This window comes from Phasianus colchicus, chromosome 7 (genome assembly GCF_987193195.1).
Source record: "Phasianus colchicus chromosome 7, bPhaCol1.hap1.1, whole genome shotgun sequence".
Lineage (NCBI taxonomy): Eukaryota > Metazoa > Chordata > Aves > Galliformes > Phasianidae > Phasianus > Phasianus colchicus.
This window is the reverse complement of record NC_143442.1, coordinates 176,825-199,755: the sequence shown is the minus strand read 5'-3', so window position 1 is coordinate 199,755 and position 22,931 is coordinate 176,825. Positions and strand designations below refer to the sequence as shown.

General features: G+C 48.4%; 1 protein-coding gene and 1 long non-coding RNA gene across 4 annotated transcripts; both read left to right on the top strand.

The window, feature by feature from the left end:
• The first annotated feature begins 941 nt into the window (after window positions 1–941).
• Window positions 942–4,454, top strand: NAA20 (N-alpha-acetyltransferase 20, NatB catalytic subunit). The gene is made up of 6 exons (XM_031590867.2): window positions 942–1,098; window positions 1,188–1,212; window positions 1,293–1,383; window positions 1,725–1,860; window positions 2,817–2,962; window positions 4,124–4,454. Exons 1-6 carry the CDS (start codon window positions 1,046–1,048, stop codon window positions 4,207–4,209), a joined length of 537 nt encoding a protein of 178 aa, XP_031446727.1. The 5' UTR covers window positions 942–1,045; the 3' UTR covers window positions 4,210–4,454.
• Window positions 4,455–17,496: 13,042 nt separating this feature from the next.
• On the top strand, window positions 17,497–21,883 carry LOC149917158 (uncharacterized). Of its 3 annotated transcripts, XR_016468067.1 has the most exons (4): window positions 17,497–17,522; window positions 18,715–18,783; window positions 19,606–20,378; window positions 21,445–21,883. It is a non-coding gene; the product is annotated as an uncharacterized LOC149917158 (long non-coding RNA). The 3 variants fall into 3 exon arrangements; XR_016468068.1 differs by lacking the exons at window positions 17,497–17,522; window positions 18,715–18,783 and adding an exon at window positions 18,916–19,007; XR_016468066.1 differs by lacking the exons at window positions 17,497–17,522; window positions 18,715–18,783 and having other exon boundaries at window positions 19,271–20,378.
• Window positions 21,884–22,931: the final 1,048 nt, after the last annotated feature.

The window sequence follows — 22,931 nt, the reverse complement described above, 5'->3', positions numbered from 1 at the left end:
ACTTGCCTCCTGGTTCTGTCAGGATCAATCCAGATATTCCTGTTTGCTTCCATTATGTTCTACAGCCCCTCCCCGTCCCCCCCTCCATTGGAACTCGGAGCTGCTCAGGACTACTTCATTGTCCTATAGTCCACTGTAGAGCTCTCTTTGGTGCTTTTCTTGCTCCACAGAACACCTCAGGACACCTAAATTGGCTCATTCCCATCAGGAGATACTCTCTCCCCTTTTTCCTCAAGACCCCTGTAACTGCCTAATGGTGCCTTTCATTTCAGTGTTCCTCAGAGTCCTTTGCCATCTGTTTCCCTCAAGGCCTATTGATTTGACATATCTTCTCATAACCTCCCTGTCCCCCTCATATCCTGGGACACTGATCACATCTGATGTCCTCAGTTCCCCTCAGATTCCCTTAGTACCTCTCCATTTGTGTCTCTCTTGACCTTCTTTGTACCTCAGATTCTTCTGTTTGCCATCCAGAATCTATATATGCTATTTGGTCTCTTTAGGACCCTTCATTGTTCTTTTGCTACACCTGAAAGCCCTCCAGTTCAGAATGGCTCTGGGTCCAGAGTAATGCGACCCGGGCCTCTGCTCTGGAGGCCATTGCAGCCCTTCACTCCGCAGTGATGTGTGCCAGACCATCAGTCAGCACTGTACGGGTGTGAGTAATGACGCACGATGATAATGCACACAGTTAAAATGTTGGTGCTTATAAGTAAGTATCACGGCAGGTTCGCTTTTCCTGCAGCGGCCGCGGCGGTGAGGGCCGCGCATCGGGTGGGAAACGCCGCACAGGACGGCACGGGGCCGCCGCACCGCCCGGCGCCCGTGAGGGAGCTGGCCGGCCGGCAGCGCTGCGCGCCGAGCCCCGCGCCGGCTCCGTGCCGGTTTTGCACCGCCTGACGGAGGCCGCTCAGCTGCCGCTGCGATCCGCTCTTCCTCCCGTCCGGCCGGAAAGGCGGAGCCCGGCTCCCGGCCGCGGTCGCACCGGAACGACACCGCGCTCCGCCGGCGCTTCCGGGGCAGCGCCAGCAGCAGCGCCGCCGCCATGACCTCGCTCCGCGCCTTCACCTGCGACGACCTGTTCCGCTTCAACAACATGTGAGCCCGCGCCCTCCTCGCGCCCCGGGCTGCTCCGTCCCCGGGCGGGGCGGCCGGGGGTCGCGCTGAGCGTTGCTTTCTCTCCGCAGCAACCTGGACCCGCTGACCGAGACCGTATCCTTCCGTGCCGCCGGCCCCGGGGAGGCCTCGGGGGCGCCGCCCTTGACGCTGTGCTCCTTAACTGAGGGCCGCAGTACGGCATTCCCTTCTACCTGCAGTACCTGGCGCACTGGCCCGAGTACTTCATCGTGGCGGAGGCACCGGGCGGGGAGCTCATGGGTTACAGTGAGTGGGGGGCGAGGGCGGCCGCGACGGGAAACGTGCGGGCGGCGCGGGGCTGCGGCCGGGGTCGGTTGTGTCGGCGTGCAGGTAGGTGCTGCCGCCGGGAGCCGTAGGGCCGGGGGTCGTTCCGACGGAGCTCCGTGTCCAGACGGAAATTCGAGGTACTCTGCTGTGTGACCCACAGCTGTGCAGAGCTGCCGAGTCGTAAGAGCGATAATGTAGATACCCCTGGTTCGGCCGCAGTCATTGTAGCTGTCTGTTATCACTGCTCTTCTGTGAAGACGCGTTAGCTGCAGCGTGCTATCGCAGAGGTGCTGCTGTGCTGATGCTCTGTGTGTTTGCAGTAATGGGCAAAGCAGAAGGCTCCGTGGCTAGAGAAGAGTGGCACGGGCATGTTACTGCGCTCTCTGTTGCACCGGAATTTCGGCGGCTGGGTTTGGCTGCCAAACTGATGGAACTACTGGAAGAAATTTCAGAGAAGTGAATATCATACTTTTTTCAAATTTATCTTTTTGAGTATTCTGCCTATAGATTCCTGTCCTTAGTTTAGGTATGTGATTTACGTGAAACAGACCCAGAATCTTCCACTACCTAGTGTCCCGAGTGATGGATTTGCTTTAGTGAGAAAACAGGAATTATGGATGTTGCTTGGTGATTTAAAATACTGTGATTTCTATGAAAGCTAACTTCTCAGCACGAATAGGAAGCAGCAAAGATGCTGTAGAAAAGGTCCTTTTCTTAACAGGACAAGAGCTTCACGATCATCATCTGTTTCCTGCAGAGCCCCCAACATGCTCGTTCACTGATCATGGACTTTTTGCGGTCCCCTCAGGCACAAGATTGCACAAGTGTTGTGCTGCAGATATTACCTTAGCTCACTTTCTGTCTCATGCTGGGTTACTGCAGAAAACTTCAAATTATCAAATAAAACCGCGTAGTATTTGCCAGTAGGGGCTTGGTAAAATCAAAAGTAGTACAAACCTTTGTAAAACTTGCCTCTTGAGGAGAAGAGCTATTTCCTGTTAGGCAACTGAGTGCAGAGACTGATTTTTTTTTTTTTTTTCCTTGTGCATTTTGAAGTAACCAATCCATAAGTTAATGCAATTCAAATGCATCTGAAGTATAGATTTAAAGAAAGTAAATGTTTTATGGAAATAAAGCTTATGTGGGTATTTAGTTTGTGCTGTTCTTTCTGTTAATAATTCTGATGTCACTGGTGGGTGTGGAAGATCGGTTATTTGACTATCACAATTATTTCTGCTGATACCAGATTCGTTCCTTGTTAAAGGAATGTGTCTGTTATTGTTGTGAAGGATGTTTGATTAGTGCACCACCATATCAGACTTATTCTTGGTCAGAATATAGTTTATCGGTTTTTAATTGGCAATATGTTCACCTGCTCATCCTTACCATGTTTGTTTGTTTGTTTTTCAAAGAAAGGGTGGATTTTTCGTTGATCTCTTTGTGAGAGTATCAAATCAGGTTGCAGTAAATATGTATAAGCAACTAGGCTACAGTGTATACCGGACTGTGTTGGAGTACTACTCTGCTAGCAATGGAGAGCCAGATGAAGATGCTTATGGTAAGTGCTTGTTCTGCCTCAAGTTGAATGGAAAGGTTCTGATGCTGAGCACCAAGAATTGTTTGTATGTTTTTTCCTGTTTTGCTTTGTTTTTTTAGTATGAAAAAATTTAGTTGGTTGTTATTGGATAGAAATTTATTTACTCCTGTTGGTAGATATTTTTCCTGCTGAGGATTACATAGTTTTAAGTACCTAGTCTTGCAGTTTGCACATTTTATAGTGTCTGTGGCAAAATAAAGTACAAAACAATTAACAAGTGCAAAGACACTTTATTCCATAGGTAAGATTAAATAACATAGTTACTTACCTAATTCTTCTTTTCTAATATATCAGAAGAGGTTTAGGTTAGACTTAAGGAAGAACTTTTTCTCTCAGAGAGTGGTCAGGCACTGGAATGGCTGCCAAGGGAGGTGGTGGAGTCGCCATCTCTGGCAGTGTTCAAGAGGCGTCTGGACGAGGAGCTGCGAGATCTGGTTTAGTGCTTGTGGTAGCAGTGGTAGTGTGAAGACGGTTGGGCTAGATGATCTTATAGGTCGTTTCCAACCTTGTGGTTCTATGATTCTAAGTATGCTCCTGCAAAGTGTCTGGGCCTATCCCTGATGTTATTAGGGAAAATAATAGCCCCGCTCTTTTTTGTTTCCCTTTCCCCCTTGGTAGCAGGGACTTGAAATGTTATTTCCCCAGACGTCCTGACTAAAATATGACAAAAGTTAATGGTCAATAGTGACAGAGATTTTTTCAATTAAAAGGGTAAAGGACACGACCATTTCAAATATACTGTTGGTACCCTGTTAACAAAACTGAAGCAACTGCTGTTTGCTATTTCTAGACACTTTTTTTTTCCATTACGTATCTTCCCCAAAAGCTTTTGTGGGCATGGTGTTTATTTTTTTCATTTGAGATAGAATCATAGAATATCCTCAGCTGAAAGAGACCATTGAAGAATACTGTGAAATACAAGGATCACGGACAGCCATCTACAATTGATGCAGATACTTTAAGTCATCTTTTTGTTCTTTTAGTCTAACGTTTGAATTTTGTGCAGTGCTACATTCCAGTTGTTAACATAGATGCTGATCTTACTGTAATAGCTAATTCACTTAGTATAGCTTTGTGCAATGACTCTTGTTATAATTAAATTTTTGTTTTCCTTTACCACAGATATGAGAAAAGCTCTTTCCAGGGATACAGAGAAGAAATCAATTATACCTCTGCCCCACCCTGTGAGACCAGAAGACATTGAGTAACTGTAAGCTGTGATTCTCAGAAAACATACTAAGAGTTTCAGGTTCTTTCTCTGCCAGCCCATCAAGGACTTACGGATGAGAAATCTTAGGCTTGATCTTCTCTTTATATGAAACACTGAAAACAATATTGAGAAACCTATGTACACTGCTTCTATTGATAAAATAGCTACATACTTTTGCATTCACTCTCATGATTTTCCTTTCAAATATTGGAAATGTAGACTATTAAATGAAGTAACCCCTGATGTGGTGTGCATTTTTTTTTTCCCCCAAACCCCAACTGTCTGAAATCAGTAATAATGAAGCTCCTAAAACGTTTTTATACATGACAAACAAAAATCACAGAGTGGTTTGGGTTGAAAGGAACCCTTAAGATCATCTAGTTCCAACCCTCTGCTATAGTCAGGGACACCTCCCTCTGGCCCATGTTGCTCAAGCCCCATCCAGCCTGGGCTGGAATACTTCCAGGAAGGGGGGAATCCACAGCTTTGCTGGGCAGCCTGTTCCAGTGTCTCAGCACCTTCATGGTAAAGAATTTCTTCCTGATATCTAGTCCAAATCTACCCTCTTTCAGTTTAAAACCATTTCCCCTCATCCTGTCACTACCGGCTCTTATAAGAAGTCCCTCTCCAGCTTCCCTGTAGGCTGCTATGACGTCTCTTTGGAGCCTTCTTCAGGCTGCACAGCCCCAGCTCTCTCAGCCTGTCCTCATAGGAGAGATTTCATCCCTTGAATCATTTTTGCGGCCCTCCACTGGACACACTGCAACAGGTCCATGTCTCTGCTGTACTGAGGATTCCACATCTGGATGAATTACTCCAGATGAAGCCTCACCAGTGCAGAGCAGAAGGGTGGGATCATCTCTGTTGCCCTGTTAGCCGCACTTCTTTTGATGCAGCCCAGGATATGTTTGGCTTTCTGGGTCATGAGGGCACAGTGCTGGCTTATATCCAGCTTTCCATCCACAAGTATCCCCAGCTCCTTTTTGGCAGGGCTGCACTTAATCCTTAAATACTGTGGCTTGTGTTAATAATGGAGGTTGCCTTGACCCAGGTGCAAGATCTTGTATGTGGATTTGTTGAACATCATCAGGCTCAAGGCTGTCTGGGTCCCTCTGCATGGCATCCCATTCCTCATGCATGTTGATTGCACCCCACAGCTCGGTGTCATCATCAAACTTGCTGAGTGTGCACTCGACCCCACTGACAATGTCATTTATGAAGATATTAAAGAGTATTGATCCCAGCGCCCCAGGAAGATACCTCTCACCAGTGACCTCCATCCAGACATGAAGACATTGACGACCACTCTCTGGATTAGATCCTGCAGTCTGGTCATCATCCATCAAACAGTCTATCCTTCAAATCCATCTCTTTCCAATTTGGAGAGAAGGATGTTGTAGGCTACTGCGCCAAAGGCCTTACTGAAGTCCAGATGGATGACATCAGTGGCTCTTCCCTTGTCCATTGACGCAGTGACACCATCAGAGAAGACCATAGGTAGGTCAAGCAGGATTTGCCTTTGGTGAAGCCACGCGGTTCTCCCATATCACCTCCTTGTCTTCTGTGTGCCTTAGCATCGCTTCCAGGAGGATCTGCTTCATGGTCTTTCCCGGCACAGAGGTAAGAGTGACAGGTTGGTAATTTCTGGGGTCATCCTTTTTACCATTCTTAAAAATGGTTTTGTGTTTTGTATTTTGCCTTTTTTCCAGTCACCAGGGTCTTCACCTGATTGCCACAATTTTTCAAATATCACAGGGAGTGGCTTGGTGACTCCATTGACTAATTCCCTCGGGACTGTGGGATGCATCTCATTGGGACCCATAGAATTTTGGATGTTCAGGTAGGACTAAGCATGCAAAATTTGTGTGTTGTCGGGCACTGTAAGCTATACAGCTGGACACTCCATACTAAAAAGATCTATATACAGAAAGTTGTCTTCTTTTTTAATCGGGGTTTTGTGTTTTGTATATAGATACAATAAAGTGTTTGTGTACGCTCACACATTGCCTTGCTGCTATTCTCTTACACTTGTTGTGAGGCACTTGAACCCTTGACTGCTCAGGTAACATGTCTGCTTGTGTTGTCAGAGTTTCCTTAGTAATTCTGGCCATTAACGAAGCAGTAGATCACGGAGATGCCAGCCATACCCTGAGTGCCTTGCACTCACCAGATGTTGGGCTGCATGGAGTCACTGCAGGATGTGTAGTGACATACCAGCAACAATTAGCAGAAGTCAGGAGAAGAAAAATGGCAATAGGTGGACCTCAAATAGCTAACTGTTAGTGCAATAAATTCAAGATTATTGCATGTAGAATTGAAACCATAGGGGAAAAAATCTCTGGGGATAATTCTTTTGCACTACGGATGTCGTCTTGTTAGAATCTTGTGTTATAGGAAATTGAGGCTGCCTTGTAAACTCAAGTGTTTATTTAAAAAATAATAATAATTTAGAAAGGCAGGGGAAAATAAAAAGTTAACCGTAAAATATTCTCTACTTCTAGAATGTGTTGTGCTTAGGTAGTTCTCATATTAGTTCATTGGTGTCTCAAGTATTCCTTCTCTTGCTTGGTTGCTTGGAGGAAGGAACCCCTGTGTATGTATTTCTTTGCTGTAGTATTTGTATATGGATGTCAACATTTCAAGGGCTGGTTCGACCTGGTTCTGTGACCAGCAGGGTCACAGATCCATACTCTGGGGAAGTGAAAAGGGGAAAGGGTAGGGAGATGGGCCTAGAAACATCTTCCTGATCTGAGGAGAAACAAACTAATTTACTAAATAGGATATCAGAATGCAAGATAACATGTTATAATACAATATAATACCATATGATTAGAATTGGAGCTAATAAAACAAATAAAATGACTGTCCAAAAACCAAAGGCCCTAGTATAAGTAAGCAATATGACACGTGCAACAAAGACAAGCCAGACAAATGAAAAGGGGGGTCTTGTGATCTGCAAACAGTTCTTATCCTTTCCTCTGAGCAGAAATGGTAACAGAACAGCAAACAGTCCTCTGGGAGATGTTGTTCTCTTCTTGGACAGGTACCCAGAACTGGAGCATTAACTCTTTAACTCCCAGTGCACTACATGAGGTTATGATGTGGAATACTGATAAAATCATAAAACCAAGACAGTGGGAAAGAGAGACACACCTGCTTTCAAAAGCAGAAACAGCAGTGTGTTGGAAGGCAATGGCAGTGAATGGGTGAAATGCTGGGTGAGAAGAGGCTATCATTATTATAATAACTGCCACACCAAAGAGGGAGGATGGGATGAACCGGCTGAATTTGTGCAAAATGACACACAGCTGTCACAAGAGGAGATACAGGTAGAGTATGTACTCGTTTTCTCTGAAGTTGAAGTTGCCACCATTTAATTCCTAACACAACTTAAGACTATAGTAACGTTAACAAACTTTTAACTTCACTATGCATTGCTTATCTTTGCGTGTCAAAATTTCTGTGTTATTGCAGAAAATTTATTCTGTTGGTAAAGGGGTGCAGGACTGTGGTGTTGCTGTTTAGTGAAAGGCAACTTGTAAGCTTCTCTTGAGCACAATACAGAAGGCGCTGCATAACATCCCATTTCTTGCATCTCTGTTATCCCTTTCTGGGTCGTCTTCCTACCATAACACTAATCCAGAGCACTACATCTGGAGTCATGACAGTATACAACTGACAGTAATTGTGGCTGGCCAGTGAGAACCTGATTGTGAAGCTTCAGGCTTACTGTCAAGGCCATCTTGTTTGTCAGGAATTCAACTCCACAGTGAGTTTTTTGAAGAAACAAGTTCCAGCCATCACTTGCATTTAAGTATGAAATCCCTTGATTCTGTTTGAAACCTATCAGTTGCTCTCTATAGGCACACTTATTGACTAGTTATGTTTAACACAAAGAGTTGCCACACACAATTATCTTCTCATTTTACAGATTATCTAAAGGCATTTCCTTCTTCCAAAGAGTCTCTGTATATAATTTACTTCTCGTTGTGATATATGAGCAATAAATTCTCCTTAAGCAGAACTGCAGAGAGGAAAAACAAGTTTGAGGAATCTTCACCTATCACTTCATCATCTGATTCAGTGTTTTGGAAATAAGGCAATATGAAGTATGTCATATGTTAGTAATTTATCATCACATTGAATTATCACTGCAATTCCTTGCAAACTGAGAAGAGGCAACATGACTTTCAGCATGCCTGAGTAAGAGTCTCTTGCTCTTCTCATTTGTCCAGGGATTTGAAGAATTGAGGATGTGAAACATATGGTGTGATGATTTGGGATAAAGTTGGTCACATTTACAGGAGAGCAATGAAAAAATCTTTCTCCAGAGTTGTAACTGAAATGTTTGCAAGTGAAATTTATGCTTTGTACTCCACGAGCACTTCATTTGACCTCTGTATCTGTGTTTGTTCCTGCCAAGGTAGCACATGCTCCTCCTATAACAAACAAAACAGACAAAAAATCCCCACAGCCACTACCTTCAGCTTGTGAAAGTAGCGCTCTACCTTTAAGTGTAGTCCAATTCCTTGTCTAATTCTCTGTTCCGAGAATCAGTAGTAGAGAATCCACTCTGAAGGTTAATAATTTTACATCTTCTCTCTAGCAGCAGAATCTGTCACGTGACCCTCACATGTAAGAGTTTCTGTGCATTTGATTGTTTAGTTACACATTTGTTCTCTAGCTGTGTTTCTGAAGGCCACACTCTTCATGGGGACAATTTCAAGTCTCCCACAGTGACAACTATGGAATAAATAGATAATGCTTGACCACATATCTCTTGTAGGATGAGCATGTCTCCGTTACGTTTTATGTAGCTGAAGGGAAGTCGGAAGTGGAGCAGCAGAAAGAAACTTAAAATCATAATTACATCTCTTTAATTTGAAAAGTAAAGTGCTTGCTTGCTTTCTGTTTTCGGTCCCAGTGACGTGGCTATGAACAAAGGAAGGCATATCAAATACATTTGGATTACTTACGAGCGCACAAGGATCAGTAGTGAAAATAGCAAAGGCCCCATGTTGATTTTTTTTTTTTTTTTTTTGGTAAACATTTTGGGTAGCAATATCTGTGGAAAAGTCTTTTATCTGAACCTGTTTTGGAATTCTTTTGTATAGATTCAGTGACCAGGATGTATCAAGACAGAAGGCATTACAGAGATCACCTGCAGTATTTCAGAGACCATGTAAGAGGCTGTTAAATGAATGCAGTATCTGATGACATTTTACTTTTCTCAAAATGAGTTTAAGTGGGGTTTTTGTTGTGGCAGTTCTTCGATCTAGATAAATGACATTTTTATCTGTTCAAACAGTGCACAAGAAGACTACAAAAGCCCTCAATGAGTATTGCCAAAAGAATAAAAATAATATGCCTTGAGTTTCTATTTGTAAGAGATACTGCCAGCGTGATGTGTAACATCAAGACAGCTATGAAGATCAGTTGAAATGAAGTTGGTAAAGTGATGCAAAGTAGGTACGTAGTTGCTCAGACAGACAGAAAACTTGATTCCTGACAGTACTTTTGCTACTGAGAAATAAAACCACAGATTCTGGGGTAAATTCAGTAATGTGGACTACCCCAGGTTGACACTTAGTTGTTCTTCAGTGTCAACATCTGCCATGATTTATTCTGTACAAGTAATTGCAGATTTTGTCAGAAGCTGTTCAGACATGTTGCTGTTACCTTTATCAAGGACTGGCTGCTGCTTGACATGCTGTCTATGTGTTGATAATGTGCATATTTCTTTTATGCTTCCCGTCCTTTTGAAGTTTTGTCACTTATTTTTAGTTAATGCTCAAACTGCATGTATGGGTATGGTTCAGAAATCTGCCCACTTGCTCAGTCAGAGTAACCGAGATTTTCAGGAAGAGCTTGAGCTAATGAAACTATGTGAGGAAGTTGTAACCTTGATCCCATCTAATAAGCAACTTAAAATGACCTCAATTTCACAGACATCAGAATTGAGCTGCTAGTGAAAAACAAAATTATGCTGCAGGTAGGAAATGTACTGTTGGGAGACCAACAGAATGAATTGAGGCCAATGGCAGTTAGTTAATAAATTTTTCTTCATTTCCCTGCTCCTCCCTCCCCATTCCCCCTTTCATCTTCTAATGTGTCTTTCCTTTGTCATGAAAAGAAAGGAAGAATGGATCTCCAGGGACTGTGCTGTGGGTCCACGTCAATCCCGTAGGAGAAGTTCATTCTGCAGTCTCTTACAGGTCTTCCTCCCATTAAGTTCATACCCTGTTCCTACCGTGTATCCTTAGAAGAATGATTGCAGAAGAGTTCTCCTACTTAAGGATTCTGCCTATCCATAGGCACATTTGGTTGGTTTGGCTGGAGCTTAGGAGCTTGGTGTTTATGACTTCAGTTCTTTGTGATACACAGCTGTGCCACTTGCTGCCTAGACCAAATACACATACTGTTAGAGGAGATTACTCTATGCATTTTTTTTTCTTAATGCTTTTAAAGTATGAAGACGGTATGTGTTCAAATCTGTTCTTTTTCTTTGTTCTTCTCCCCACCTGCCCCCCCCTTGGAGCAGTAGTTCTGGTAGACATAGATGCTTTCTGCTCTGCCACTATGTTTCCCATAGCAGTGTTCTAGGAATAGCTTCTGTCGTTGATTGCTTACTTGTTTCTTTCAGAATTTAAAATAAACATACCATTCTTCTTCTTCTTCCTATGTCAGACTCCCTTTGTTTCCTTAGTAGATTTGAGTTGTACTCTTGAATGGAATGCACAGCTGGATCTAAACAGTTGCCAAAGAGGTGTCTGTGGGCAAGCAGTGCTGGATTTCCCAGACAGAGGTCATAAAGTACTTTGACTCCTTGCAAAGTGTTCTCGTATTATTCTTAAATAGTGTTGTATGTTACTGCTGAACCAAGGTTTTTATTAAAAATCCATTCTGTTTCCCAAAGGTGATGCTGAGAAGCACGCCTCATGATGATTTATGCATACCTCACATTTCGTATTAATTCTTCCTTTGGGTCAAAAGAAGACCAAATCCTTGAAACCATGCCTGTGAATCCTACTGGTACTAAAACAGTTCAGCCGTGGTGCCCGTTGTCAGAACGCCCTGTGGCAGATCCTGGCATTGGTTGTGAATGGAAGAACTGATGACAAATTGCTCCTTATCAAGACCAATCCAGTGGATATTTACAAGTCTCAGGTGATCCAGATTGGATCTCAGAGTGGTGTGGCCAGGTACGGAAGCTGTTACTGCTACATTTCTTCTAAGAGTTGCTTGGCTCTTTTGCGTTGTGAGAGGTTGATTGTGTTTTTGCAGTAGAAGCTTTTAGTATTTTCTGTATGCACTTGATGCTGCAGCCGATTCTTTGTCCATTGAACAGTCCGCTCACCGAATCCGTATCCTTCCAATTTGGAAAGAAGGATGTTGTGTCAGAGGCCTTGCTGAAGTCCAGGTGGATGATATCAGTGGTTCTTCGCTTGGCTATTGATGCAGTGACACCATCACAGACGGCCGCTAGATCGGTCAGGCAGGATTTACCCTTGGTCCTCTGGGTGCTCCAACAGGTCCCTGTCTTTTCTGCGCTAAGGACTCTACACCTGGGCGCGATCCCTAGATATGGGATCACGTAGAATATCGTCTCAGATAAGGGAAACCACTTTACTTCACAAGTCCTACAGGAGCTAATGAGAACTCTAGAAATCAAGCGGGAGTTCCGTACTCACCGGCACCCTCCTTCTTCAGGGAAAGTAGGATGGATCGGTCAGATGCTGACAAAGCGCTTGTCAAAATGGATTTTAGAGACCAAATGACCATGGCCGAAGCGTTTACCTGTAGCCCTTCTCAGAATACGAACCGCTCCCAGAAAAGACTTGGGAGTATCACCGTATGAAGTGTTGTTTGGGTTGCTGTACTTGGGAGGGAGAGGTGAGATGCCCTCTCTTGAAGCCAAGGATAAGTTTCCTAAGAACTACATACTCGGGTTGTCTGCTTCTCTGTTATCCCTCAAGGGACATGGACTGCTGTCTCGAGCTCCACCTCTGGAATTTCTAGTGCCCTCATTCCGTGCTGGAGGCTGGGTCCTAACACGCACGTGTAAGGAATCAAAGCTTCAGCCCGAGTGGGATGGACCATTTCAGGTGCTGCTGCAGTGGATGTCGTCTGCCTTGACTTCAGCAATGCTTTCGATACAGTCTCCCACGACATCCTGCAAATGAAGCTGAGGAAGCGTGGGATAGATGAGTGGACAACGAGGTGGGCTGAGAACTGGCTTACTGGCTGAGCTCAGGGGGCGGTGATCGGCGGTGCAGAGTGCGGGTGGAGAGCTGTGAGTGGCGGTGCTCCTTGGGGGTTGGTGCTGGGTCTGGTTGTGAAAGGTAGGTTGTGTTTTTGCAGTAGAAGCTTTTAGTGTTTTCGGTACGTAGTATTGACCTTCACTGAACTTATAACCCTCTTGTGAAATAGCTGTTTTCCTTCCACTAAGAAAGCTGTTGAACAGAGTAGAAAGTTAAAGATTGGGGGCGTTCTGACTGGGGTAGATGTGAGCCATGTGCAAAACAAGGCAAAGATGCGGGGTGGAGAAAGAGAGCCCAGCACAGGACAGAATGCATGTGCTCACTCTTGGAAATATGGCCCTCGTATCTCCATGGAGAAGTACAAAACATACGAAAGAACAACGGGTTGGTGGTAATGGACCTTATATGGAAATGTATCATAGCAACAGCATCGGGGAGAGTGTAAGCCTGAGACGCTCAACCAATGAATGCCAGGAGAGCGTTACCTGCGTTGGGTTTGGAGTATAGAACGGAATGAATTTCGCTGACTGTTGCACAGTCCCTCCCTCGCTAATAGGGGACATGAGCCTGTTATTGCAATGACGAATAAACTTTGCTGCTATCACTGAGATCCTGGCCTAACCTGAATTTTTTGGCTTTGAGTGTTTCTCACAAACGTGGTGTCAAAACCAAATGTGGTTAATCGTTTCAAGCCATGGCTTGGCTGCACGCATCTGCCCGCTTCATACGAGGTTTTTCATTACCTCGGACGCTGGCTGCAAAAAATAGAGTAATAAAAATCTTGACAACATCAATTTGCTGGTTATTTGTTTATTGACAAGTACCCCTACGCACTGAGCGCAGGTTTGGTGGGTTTGTCGAAGATTTCCTTCGTTGTCTTTGTCGTCTTCCCTTCCCCCCTCTCCCTTCTGTGTTTTTCCTCTGCCATCAAAAGAGAGAACGGGCTGGCGACGGCTTGGTGCAGACCCACAGCAGTCCTAGCGGCGAAGTGATTTCCGCGGTCTCTGGTGCCACCGCGTGGCCGATCGGCAAAAGTGCGTCGCAGTTGTTTCCGCGATCTCTCGCGCCCCCTCGTGGCCAATCGGGGGAACTGCATCGAGGTTGTTTCAGCTGTCTCTGGTGCCCCCACGCGGTCAATCGGCAGAATTGCGGCAGCGTTGCTACGTCGCCGCAGGCAGCAGGGCGCGTGCGCGCAGGCACGCGGAAGTGGTGCTCGGTCCCCCGGGAAGTAGTGCGCATGCGCCACAAGCTTTCCAATCGCACGCATTTCTTCGAAGCCCTGAGGTGCAGGTGAGCAGTCAATACTTGGACCGCCGGCTCCGCGACACTTTTCTCTCTTCCGATCCAGAATGCTCCTCGTCTGTTTCCTCGGGCGGTTTTATGCCCCGGTCTGCTTCGAGAACGTACTGAACGCGCTGCAAACGACGGCGCGTGCGTTTTGCGGCCGTGAGGAAAGCGTGCGTATTGCGGCGTCGAGGCTGGCGCGCGCAGAGCACGTGGCACACGCGCATTGCGGGGCACAGCCAGGCGCATGCGCCGTGGCGGGCAGAGTCCCGCGCATGCCCCGTTCGGAACAGAATCCAGTGCGTGCGTAGCGCTTTTTTTTTTCTTCTTCTTTTTTTTTTTTTAAACCACTGGCGCATGCGTCGTGCTTTCTCATGAATCGCGCGTCCGTACTCCGTGCTGTTGTCTCGAGAACCGCGCCTGCGTAGTGCGGTGCGGAGACTGCCGCGTGCGCGGTGCCTAGCTTGGCCCGTGTGCGTTGCTCTCGCGAGACTTGCTTTTCCGGGAACGCTGCGGTGCAGGGCTGGGGCTGGAGCCCCAAACGTCTGCTCCTCCACCGCGGCGGCAAGCACGTTGGGTGCCACGAGGCGCTGAGGGGCAGCCGTGAGCCGACCCGGTCCGTTCCCGGGTGGGCTCGGGCATAAATCGGCGGAAATAGACGAGGGGCATCCTGGATTAGAAGGGGAAATTATCGCTGAGCCGGCGCTCCGAGAATCGGCTGCTTGCCCGTCCCCGCAGTGGTCTGTCGAAACAATTGCTATCTTTCAGTTGACGCGCGCGTGTTCGCTATTATCTGGAGGACTGATCACCATAGAGAGCGGCGGATTAGCGGCGCAGAGCGGTTAAAACGCCACTTCCGCGTTTCTACGCGCATGCGTTGTACAGCTTGCCGGCCTGAGCAGCGGGCAGCGGCAGTTCCGCGCATTGGCCACGAGGTGGCAGCAGAGACCGCGGGAAGAACTCCGGCGGCATTGCCGGGGACCCGCGGCGCAGGCCGTGGCGATCCGTTGTGCGTTGTGATGACGGGGGAAGAGCGCGAAGTTCGAAGCGGGGGGAAAAGACGAAGAAAACAAAGGGAAACTACTCCAGACCCCGGAAAGCTGTGCTAAGTGCTTATGAATATCTGTTAAAAAAGAAAACAGACTCGTTTTTGCCAGCATCCATTGCACTGTTTCTAAATATTCACATACCGAAATGTAACTGCCCGGCAAATTTAACGATAACGAAATAAAGCACTTTGGCAGAAAGCACAGGGCTATACTAACGTTTGCTCAGCCTCTGTCTTGTTCACATTTTAATGTGTTTTTTTCCAAGGTCTTTCTTCAACTCCAGGTTTCATTTTTGGCTTTTTATTCTTTTTAATGCCATAAAACGGGTGGTTTTAGGCCCTAGCAGGTCTACGCAGGCAGAGACAAAGTTGCAGTTCTGAGATTCTTGGGGACCGTTACATCATTTCCACAAAGATTAACAAAACCTGCAGTTCTCCACTTAAGTTTACAGATGGAAAACATGAATTCAGCTGCATGGAAAGAATCGATGTGTCACAGCTGCCATCGGCAGGATGGCCAGAGAGTTGTGCAGGTCCACTGCTTGCTCAGCTGCACCTTTTTATCTGCCCTTCTCTGGTCCTCCTGCAGCTGGACAGATAGCCCACAAGGGCACGGGGGACGCAGACCCCCCCGGCCAGCCGCAGCAGTCGCTCCTGCCAGTGCTCCCTTTCCTCCCGACCATTCCCATTTTGCAGGCTGGTGCCCTGTGTGGCAGAGGAGGAGAGAGCTGCGGGCAGAAGGAAAACAGGGTGCTGGGATTCCTCCAGCCCGCTGCCAGATGTCTTCTCTGGCATGTTGGGGGTGGGCAGAGGACTGTGGGAGCAGCTTCGAGGCTCTGGGCAGGAGGGAAGGCAGCAAAGATGCAGCTTCAGGCAGCGGACTCTGAGCTGGAGCGGTGCAGCCAGGCACGGCTGCACAGCTCACAGTCTGGACACACGGAAGAAGTTCGTCCAGCTGAGGGCTGCAGGGCTGTCCTTACCAAGCGCTCCCCCATGCTGCAGTTCTGCATGGGCACCGATTGCTCAAGCTCTTCCCACTGCAGGAGCTCAGAAGCGACAACAGCCCCGACCCCAAACCAGGCAGGTAATGACAACATACACACACAGATACACACCCGCTACAGAATCTGGCACTCTACAGTCCTCCCAGAGCTTGTTGCTGCTTTTTAGGCTGCTCCACCGCTATTCTGTCCTTTTCCCTTCATTCCCCTATGTCTCGCCCCCTTCCTTCGCCCCGTGCCATCCCCATTCCTTTTTCAGGCTTCCTCCTTTCTTTCCTCACTTCCTTCCCCGTCCCTTCCCCCACAGGCAACGGCCTGTGTTCTGCTGCTGTTTCAGCTGACAATCCTGAAACCACACTTTTCAAAGACATTGGATCAGATCGCATACTGTCACTGATTTAAAAAAGAAAACAACAAGTGCAGTATTATGTATGGATAACAAACTCCTACCTGCTTGAAAAACAGTAGCAGCTCCTCATCCTGGAGTGTCACCATCACCCCCACGTTGGGCTGGCACTGCTCATCTGCCCCGCACTGCTGCTCAAACTCCTGGCACAGCCTGCCACCTCCTTGTGTCACCTCCACGTGCCACCTCCTCTTGCCTCTCTAGTTCTGACCCCACGCGTCAACCCCATGTCCCTCCGTGTCCCCCCATGTCCCTGTGTCCCCGTGTGCCCTCTCATGTCCCCTCAAGTCCTCCCACGCCCCCTGCCCCGCTTTGCTCCATGCCGATGTTGTCGGCTTGAGGACAAGGACGGGGATGCCTGTGGGAGTCCGGGGAGACATTGCTGGCCATGCGCAGTGGGGTGATGGTGTCCTCGGGGCATGGCTGTGACAGTGGGGTGAGGGTAGCACCCCACAAGTGGGGATCATTGCCCCCAAAATGGGGCTTGTGCCCCCTGCATGTGGGCAAGTTGTATGGGGAGTGCGTTCTGGAGATGCTTTGCCTGTTCTCCAGATCTGCAGTGACTTCAGCAATCCCACGTCGTGCCGCAGCAGAAATGGGTCCTGCGGTACGTCAGTGATCTGTGACTTGAGGAGCGCAGGGGCTGCACGAAGTACGCACGCTGCAGCCTCCCTACTTCTTTGGGGTTTGGGATTGATGTTGGAGCCCAATGGCTACACGGTGCCTTACAGGCAGGTGCCAGCTTCACCCACTGAGGACACCAAATCGTAAAATATTTTCACGATGGTCTTTAATTGCTGCGTGAGTAGGTAATGCACATTTCTCACTGGGGAGCCATAAGCTGACCCTGACAGTTTGGCAAACAGCACTCGCTCCACTCACACCGTAATCACAGCCTTTTCACTGCACATGCGGCTTCTCAGCATCTTGCTGCATCAGTATGAAAATCTGTGCTCTCCTACCTATGAGAAATTTTATCAGTTGCCTTTGAGGACATCTGACTGGAATCAAAATATGTGGGCCATCCTTGCTCATTCAGTGATAAACTTCCCCTTGCCAGACAGGCAGACCTAACTCACTTTTTTTTTTTTTTTTTATTCATGACGTTATGGGAACTTTGAGATCACAGCCTGAAGCAGTGATGGAGCATCTGGTGAGGGGTGGTGCAGCCCTGCAAGCACAGGTGGAAGCAATGCAGCTGTGGGACCAGGTGGGGCTGAGCCTGGCTCCACCCCTCCCTCACCTCATTTAAGGGCTGGCAGCCCCCAAGGCAGCGTCTTTTGCTGGAGACTGCCTGCTGTGGACTGTTGGGTGAGTGCTCTTTCCTGGAAAGAGGCAACTGATTTTTGTTCCATGCTGTAGGGCTTTGATCTTTGCCCTCTGATCTGAGGGGATCCAAAGCTGCACTGGAGCTGCTATGTCTGCTATGCTTGTTCTTATTTTTCTTTTCAGTTCTTTGCTTAAGAGAGTGAAGGGGTTATCTCCCTTTCTCCGAACTGGTAATGGAGGGGCTGACATACATTCCTTTCTTTTGCTCTTGTCTCATTCCTGGAATGCTTCAGTCAGTCCCAAGGTAATGCTGGTTGGCTGACTGAGCATTGCAACTCTGGAAATGCCTGGAGCTAATGCGCTTTTCCGTAAAGGGATCCTGTGTTCTCCAGGTTTCCTCTGTAACTCTTCTTAAGTTCAATACCTTCTTGTGAAGTCTCTGTTCCCTCTTTCATGATTCTCATTGCCTAATCTCCAACCTGAGACTCCAAACTCGGTTTGTCTGCTACCACGTTGTCCCAATCCATTTCATGACGTGTACCCTCTGCATCCCCCTCCATGTTCCCTCTGTGACCTCGTGTCCCGCCTGTGTCTGTGTCCTCCCTGTGTCCTCTGCCCACGTCCCCTCTGTGTCTCCTGTGCCACGTATTAATTCCGCCCATGCTGAGTATTGTTTAAGGGCACGTATTTAAACTATGTTCCGTGTCTCTTTGGATCCCGTTCTGTTTTGCAGCACGATGGGGTTTAAGGGTTCTCGGGGCTCCTCTGGTTAGTGGTTTAAGCACTGTGAAATCTGTGCAGCGGATAATGAAATGCCGCGAATCCCTTGTTCGTGCATTGCTTGTATGCAGGTGGGTTTTGCGATGGCTGTAGGACGCTCACTTAAAGATGGAATGGGGGTCACAAGGGGCTCGCCTTGCTCCCTGGGCCCAATAAGCTTCCGTCCCAATAAGCTTCGTGGCTAGTAGTAGGGTGAGGTGCATGTATCGGGCTGGGAGCTGAGCTTAAGAAAACCCCCGGCCCCAGTGGCCGTTTTCTTCATCCGCACGTAGTGTGATACAGTCTCCACTACTTGAGCATACTGAACACGAGTATTCTGTTCCTGTCTTGTCTGGTTCTCTCCTAGACCTCCCTTACAAATTTGTCAGTAGTAACAGATGTCAGGGCACAGTTCTCAGAGCACGCTGTGGCTGTCCACCCCAGGGTCCTAGGGTTCTTTCTGTTTTTATGGCAGACCTGGCTTCGTATTCATAGGAAACAAAGGATTGTCTTCTACTGGACCACTTCATCTGGATCGCCCCAGGTATCTCCATCCCAATTGTCAGGGGATGCTGTTAGTTTCCTAGTCTGTATGATAGCCAATCTCCCCACCCCTCTTCCTTCCATCCCCTGACTGCCATTCAATAGCTAGCTCTGCAGCTATGGGACCCACCAGTGTGATGAAGCAGTACCTCTGGTGTGCTGAATACTGGCACTGGCACAGAGAGGCTCTATGGCTGATGTGAATCTTCCTGACTGGACTACTTGGTGAGTTTCCCCAGAGCTGTTGAGCACACAGGCTTCCCCACCTACCCTGATTGCTCACCAGGCCATCGATGTTCTTTGTGGACATGGCTTCAGGTATCATACCAGAGACTCCTTAGAGTCGGAAGCGACCATTTATGATGGTCTAGTCCAGCTCGCCCACAATGAACAGGGACATTCACAGCTAGATCAGGTTGCCCTGCATGTCACCTTGGAAGGGACAGGGCATCCACCAGATCTCTGGGCAACCTGGTCCACTGCGCAGAGTCACAGAATGTCCTGGGTTGGAAGGGACCTCGAGGATCGTGAATCTCCAACCCCCCTGCTACATGCAGGGCCATCAACCTCCCCATTTCATACTAGACCAGGCTGCCCAGGGCCCCATCCAACCTGGCCTTGAACACCTCCAGGGATGGACGGGGCATCCACAGCCTCTCTGGGCAGCTGTTCCAGCACCTCACCGCTCTCTCTGTAAAGAACTTCCCCCTGGCGTCCAACCTAAATCTTCCCTCCCCCAGCTTAAAATGTTTCCCCTTGTCCCTTGCTGTGAAAGATATTTTCCTGATATCTAACCTAAATTTTCCCTTCTTCTTTCCTTTAGCTCCCCTTTGGGTATTGAGAGGCTGTTACCAGGTCACCTCGGAGCCTTCACTTCTCCGGGCTGAACAGCCCCAGCTCTCTCAGCCTGTCCTCACAGGTGAGGCGTTTGATCCTTCGGTTCTTTTTTTTTTTTTTTTTTTCTTGTGGCCATCCTCTGCATGTGCTCCAACGGGTCCATGTCTCTTCTGCGCTGAGGGCTCTTCATATGGACACAGTACTCCAGGTGAGGCCTCTTCAGCACAGAGCAGAGGGGCAGGATCACCTCTTTTCACCTGCTGACCGCACATCTTTTGGTGCAGACCAGGGTGTGGCTGGTTTTCTGGGCTGGGAGGGCACTTTGCTGGCTCGTGTACAGCTTGCCGTCCACCAGGTCTTTTGGGACAGGCCTAGGCTCAGCCCTTTCATCCCCCAGCATGTATCGGTAGTGGGGGGTTCTCTTGTCCCAGGTGCAAGACACTGCGCCTGGGTTTGTTGAAGCTGATGAGGTTTGTCTGTGCCCGCTGCTCGAGCCTGTTGAGGTCCCTGTGGTTGGCGTCCCGTCCCTCTGGCGTGTCACTGCTCCCCACAGCTTGGTGTCGTCAGCAAATTTTCTGAGGGTGCGCTCGATCCCGCTGGTGATGCCACTGACGAAGATACTGAAGAGTCTCAGCCCCAGCACGGACCCCTTTGAGATGCCATTCATCACCGATCACCATCCAGACACGGAGCCGTTGGCTCCTGGACTCGATGCTGCAGCCGGTTCTTTGTCCATTCAACAGTCCGCTCACCGAATCCGTATCCTTCCAATTTGGAAAGAAGGATGTTGTGTCAGAGGCCTTGCTGAAGTCCAGGTGGATGATATCAGTGGTTCTTTGCTTGGCTATTGATGCAGTGACACCATCACAGACGGCCGCTAGATCGGTCAGGCAGGATTTACCCTTGGTCCTCTGGGTGCTCCAACAGGTCCCTGTCTTTTCTGCGCTAAGGACTCTACACCTGGGCGCGATCCCTAGATATGGGATCACGTAGAATATCGTCTCAGATAAGGGAAACCACTTTACTTCACAAGTCCTACAGGAGCTAATGAGAACTCTAGAAATCAAGCGGGAGTTCCGTACTCACCGGCACCCTCCTTCTTCAGGGAAAGTAGGATGGATCGGTCAGATGCTGACAAAGCGCTTGTCAAAATGGATTTTAGAGACCAAATGACCATGGCCGAAGCGTTTACCTGTAGCCCTTCTCAGAATACGAACCGCTCCCAGAAAAGACTTGGGAGTATCACCGTATGAAGTGTTGTTTGGGTTGCTGTACTTGGGAGGGAGAGGTGAGATGCCCTCTCTTGAAGCCAAGGATAAGTTTCCTAAGAACTACATACTCGGGTTGTCTGCTTCTCTGTTATCCCTCAAGGGACATGGACTGCTGTCTCGAGCTCCACCTCTGGAATTTCTAGTGCCCTCATTCCGTGCTGGAGGCTGGGTCCTAACACGCACGTGTAAGGAATCAAAGCTTCAGCCCGAGTGGGATGGACCATTTCAGGTGCTGCTGCAGTGGATGTCGTCTGCCTTGACTTCAGCAATGCTTTCGATACAGTCTCCCACGACATCCTGCAAATGAAGCTGAGGAAGCGTGGGATAGATGAGTGGACAACGAGGTGGGCTGAGAACTGGCTTACTGGCTGAGCTCAGGGGGCGGTGATCGGCGGTGCAGAGTGCGGGTGGAGAGCTGTGAGTGGCGGTGCTCCTTGGGGGTTGGTGCTGGGTCTGGTTGTGAAAGGTAGGTTGTGTTTTTGCAGTAGAAGCTTTTAGTGTTTTCGGTACGTAGTATTGACCTTCACTGAACTTATAACCCTCTTGTGAAATAGCTGTTTTCCTTCCACTAAGAAAGCTGTTGAACAGAGTAGAAAGTTAAAGATTGGGGGCGTTCTGACTGGGGTAGATGTGAGCCATGTGCAAAACAAGGCAAAGATGCGGGGTGGAGAAAGAGAGCCCAGCACAGGACAGAATGCATGTGCTCACTCTTGGAAATATGGCCCTCGTATCTCCATGGAGAAGTACAAAACATACGAAAGAACAACGGGTTGGTGGTAATGGACCTTATATGGAAATGTATCATAGCAACAGCATCGGGGAGAGTGTAAGCCTGAGACGCTCAACCAATGAATGCCAGGAGAGCGTTACCTGCGTTGGGTTTGGAGTATAGAACGGAATGAATTTCGCTGACTGTTGCACAGTCCCTCCCTCGCTAATAGGGGACATGAGCCTGTTATTGCAATGACGAATAAACTTTGCTGCTATCACTGAGATCCTGGCCTAACCTGAATTTTTTGGCTTTGAGTGTTTCTCACAAACGTGGTGTCAAAACCAAATGTGGTTAATCGTTTCAAGCCATGGCTTGGCTGCACGCATCTGCCCGCTTCATACGAGGTTTTTCATTACCTCGGACGCTGGCTGCAAAAAATAGAGTAATAAAAATCTTGACAACATCAATTTGCTGGTTATTTGTTTATTGACAAGTACCCCTACGCACTGAGCGCAGGTTTGGTGGGTTTGTCGAAGATTTCCTTCGTTGTCTTTGTCGTCTTCCCTTCCCCCCTCTCCCTTCTGTGTTTTTCCTCTGCCATCAAAAGAGAGAACGGGCTGGCGACGGCTTGGTGCAGACCCACAGCAGTCCTAGCGGCGAAGTGATTTCCGCGGTCTCTGGTGCCACCGCGTGGCCGATCGGCAAAAGTGCGTCGCAGTTGTTTCCGCGATCTCTCGCGCCCCCTCGTGGCCAATCGGGGGAACTGCATCGAGGTTGTTTCAGCTGTCTCTGGTGCCCCCACGCGGTCAATCGGCAGAATTGCGGCAGCGTTGCTACGTCGCCGCAGGCAGCAGGGCGCGTGCGCGCAGGCACGCGGAAGTGGTGCTCGGTCCCCCGGGAAGTAGTGCGCATGCGCCACAAGCTTTCCAATCGCACGCATTTCTTCGAAGCCCTGAGATGCAGGTGAGCAGTCAATACTTGGACCGCCGGCTCCGCGACACTTTTCTCTCTTCCGATCCAGAATGCTCCTCGTCTGTTTCCTCGGGCGGTTTTATGCCCCGGTCTGCTTCGAGAACGTACTGAACGCGCTGCAAACGACGGCGCGTGCGTTTTGCGGCCGTGAGGAAAGCGTGCGTATTGCGGCGTCGAGGCTGGCGCGCGCAGAGCACGTGGCACACGCGCATTGCGGGGCACAGCCAGGCGCATGCGCCGTGGCGGGCAGAGTCCCGCGCATGCCCCGTTCGGAACAGAATCCAGTGCGTGCGTAGCGCTTTTTTTTTTCTTCTTCTTCTTTTTTTTTTTTTAAACCACTGGCGCATGCGTCGTGCT

Excerpts from the sequence above, each read along its gene's own strand:
- NAA20 (XM_031590867.2), top strand. The coding sequence starts at position 1,046 with ATGACCTCGCTCCGCGCCTTCACCTGCGACGACCTGTTCCGCTTCAAC. Across the intron at positions 1,213-1,292 it reads TGGACCCGCTGACCGAGACC|TACGGCATTCCCTTCTACCT; the intron begins GTATCCTTCCGT and ends TGAGGGCCGCAG. Across the intron at positions 1,384-1,724 it reads CGGGGAGCTCATGGGTTACA|TAATGGGCAAAGCAGAAGGC; the intron begins GTGAGTGGGGGG and ends GTGTGTTTGCAG.